The following is a 1983-nucleotide window of genomic DNA, read 5'->3' on the forward strand; positions in this document are numbered from 1 at the left end:
TTTTTTTTAAGCTCACTTTGCATACTTAGGGTACATTATTTGTTTATTGCTGCATGTGTTAAATTTTTTTTTATAGATTTATGATTTTTTCTTATATTTTTCTTTGCTTGTGTTTTACTTTCTTTATTTTTAAAAATTTATTGGCATGAAAATCAGATAATATATTCAACAATTAACCATCTTTTCAGGGAATGCGTATTGCAATGAAGCCAGAGGAATTTGAGGAGCAGCTAGAATCAGCAAGACGTGAAGCTATAAAGTCTTTCGGTGATGACGTTATGCTCATTGAGAAGTTTGTAGAGCGTCCTCGTCACGTAGAGGTTCAGGTGAGCTGAGAGAAAGCCTATGAGATTGATATCATTTGCATACAACAATTTGGGAGAAGATTTTTAGGCATTTGTGTGTCCTCTCTGTCTAGATAGGCTTGATCTGGGGGGAAAAAATATTAATAGGAAGATGTTAGTTGTTTTAAAATTATTGGGAAAATGTTTTTTGGAGGGGATGGATATGGGAATAGAGCCATATTGACATATTGGCAAACATATATGATATTAACTTCAGAATTAGCAGAAAAACATTTTGACTCATGGATATAGGTGTTACACTTGCTGTAAGTATTTCCTGTATTCCATTGGATTCATTTTCTATCAATTCTTAAAAGTGGCTTTTGTAATGATTAGATGAAGAATATAGTACACATAATATATAATACATATAAAACACATGTTTGAACTCTGGAATAAAACTCTCCACATAACATGTGAGACACTGTTCATTCACATGAGTCACAAAATGGGGCACAGGAACACATTTTCACAACTATACAAAACTTTGTGCAAGATTATTGCTGTTCCTGTATTATAACTGTAAACAACTTTTTTGTTTTTCTCTCTCCTCCTTTATCTCTTCTTTTTAATATATCTTTGTATCATGTCTCCAGGTATTTGGCGACCACCATGGCAATTATGTGTATCTGTTTGAGAGGGACTGTTCAGTTCAGCGTCGGCACCAAAAGATTATAGAGGAAGCTCCAGCTGTGAGTATTGGTCTGGTTACTACTTGGATTTTGTTAAATTGATAATATCTTCAATGTTGATAGTACAGTAGCATAAAGAAAGATTTAATATATCAGTCAATGATATTGTATTCTCATTTTTGAAAAGAAATATTTATAGCATCCCAAACAATATGTATGAATAACATAAACATCAGAAAAAATTACTTTACTACAGCCTGGGATCAGCTGGGAGGTGCGCAAGTCTCTCGGTGAGGCTGCAGTTCGTGCAGCAAAGGCAGTGGGCTATGTAGGAGCAGGCACTGTTGAGTTTATCTTGGATGCATCACACAAGTTCTACTTCATGGAGATGAACACTCGCCTTCAAGTTGAACATCCCATTTCAGAAATGATCACCAACACAGATTTGGTTGAATGGCAGTTAAGGGTAAGTATTAATCCAGAAAGAATGGCAGAGGTCAGGGGTCACTTGTACAAAAGAAAGGAAAAACAGTTTGAACATTTTTGAATGGCTTTTGCTGTGTTTCACCTAGTGGGAGCCCATACCAGAAAATGACAGTTGACATAGTTTGTCAGTTCTTAGGTCAACAGCATAAAAGATAAAATAGATTACAAGACATGGATCTGTACAAGTAACTGATGTAAAAGAGGAAGAGAGGGAAAAAGTGGATACTAATGTCAGAAATTTGTAGAACTAAGACTGAGGCCTCTTCTTGAGCAGTTAATTTATGCACATGTCTAATTTACATCAGGTTGCTGCAGGAGAGCCACTACCCTTGACCCAGGAGCAGATTCAGTTATCAGGACACAGTTTTGAAGCCAGAATCTATGCCGAGGACCCCAACAGTGGTTTCCTTCCTGGTGCAGGACCGCTTGACCACCTTTCAACACCCCAGGCCAGCAAGGACGTGAGAATTGAGACAGGTAGGCTTTTGAGATCCATCAAGCAAGAGAAACTTGGGGGTATT

The 1983-nt window shown here is 36.9% G+C and overlaps 1 protein-coding gene across 1 annotated transcript in view; it reads left to right on the forward strand.

Moving 5' to 3' along the window:
• The window catches only part of LOC119591299 (methylcrotonoyl-CoA carboxylase subunit alpha, mitochondrial-like), a gene marked incomplete at its 3' end in the record, with an annotated part of 7810 nt that overhangs the window by 2970 nt on the left and 2857 nt on the right, over positions 1 to 1983 (forward strand). The window contains 4 exon segments of the mRNA XM_037940027.1: positions 189 to 326; positions 941 to 1036; positions 1233 to 1442; positions 1768 to 1939. Coding sequence (XP_037795955.1) covers positions 189 to 326; positions 941 to 1036; positions 1233 to 1442; positions 1768 to 1939 — 616 coding nt within the window.

Source organism: Penaeus monodon, chromosome 28, assembly GCF_015228065.2.
Source record: "Penaeus monodon isolate SGIC_2016 chromosome 28, NSTDA_Pmon_1, whole genome shotgun sequence".
NCBI classification, from domain to species: Eukaryota; Metazoa; Arthropoda; class Malacostraca; order Decapoda; family Penaeidae; genus Penaeus; species Penaeus monodon.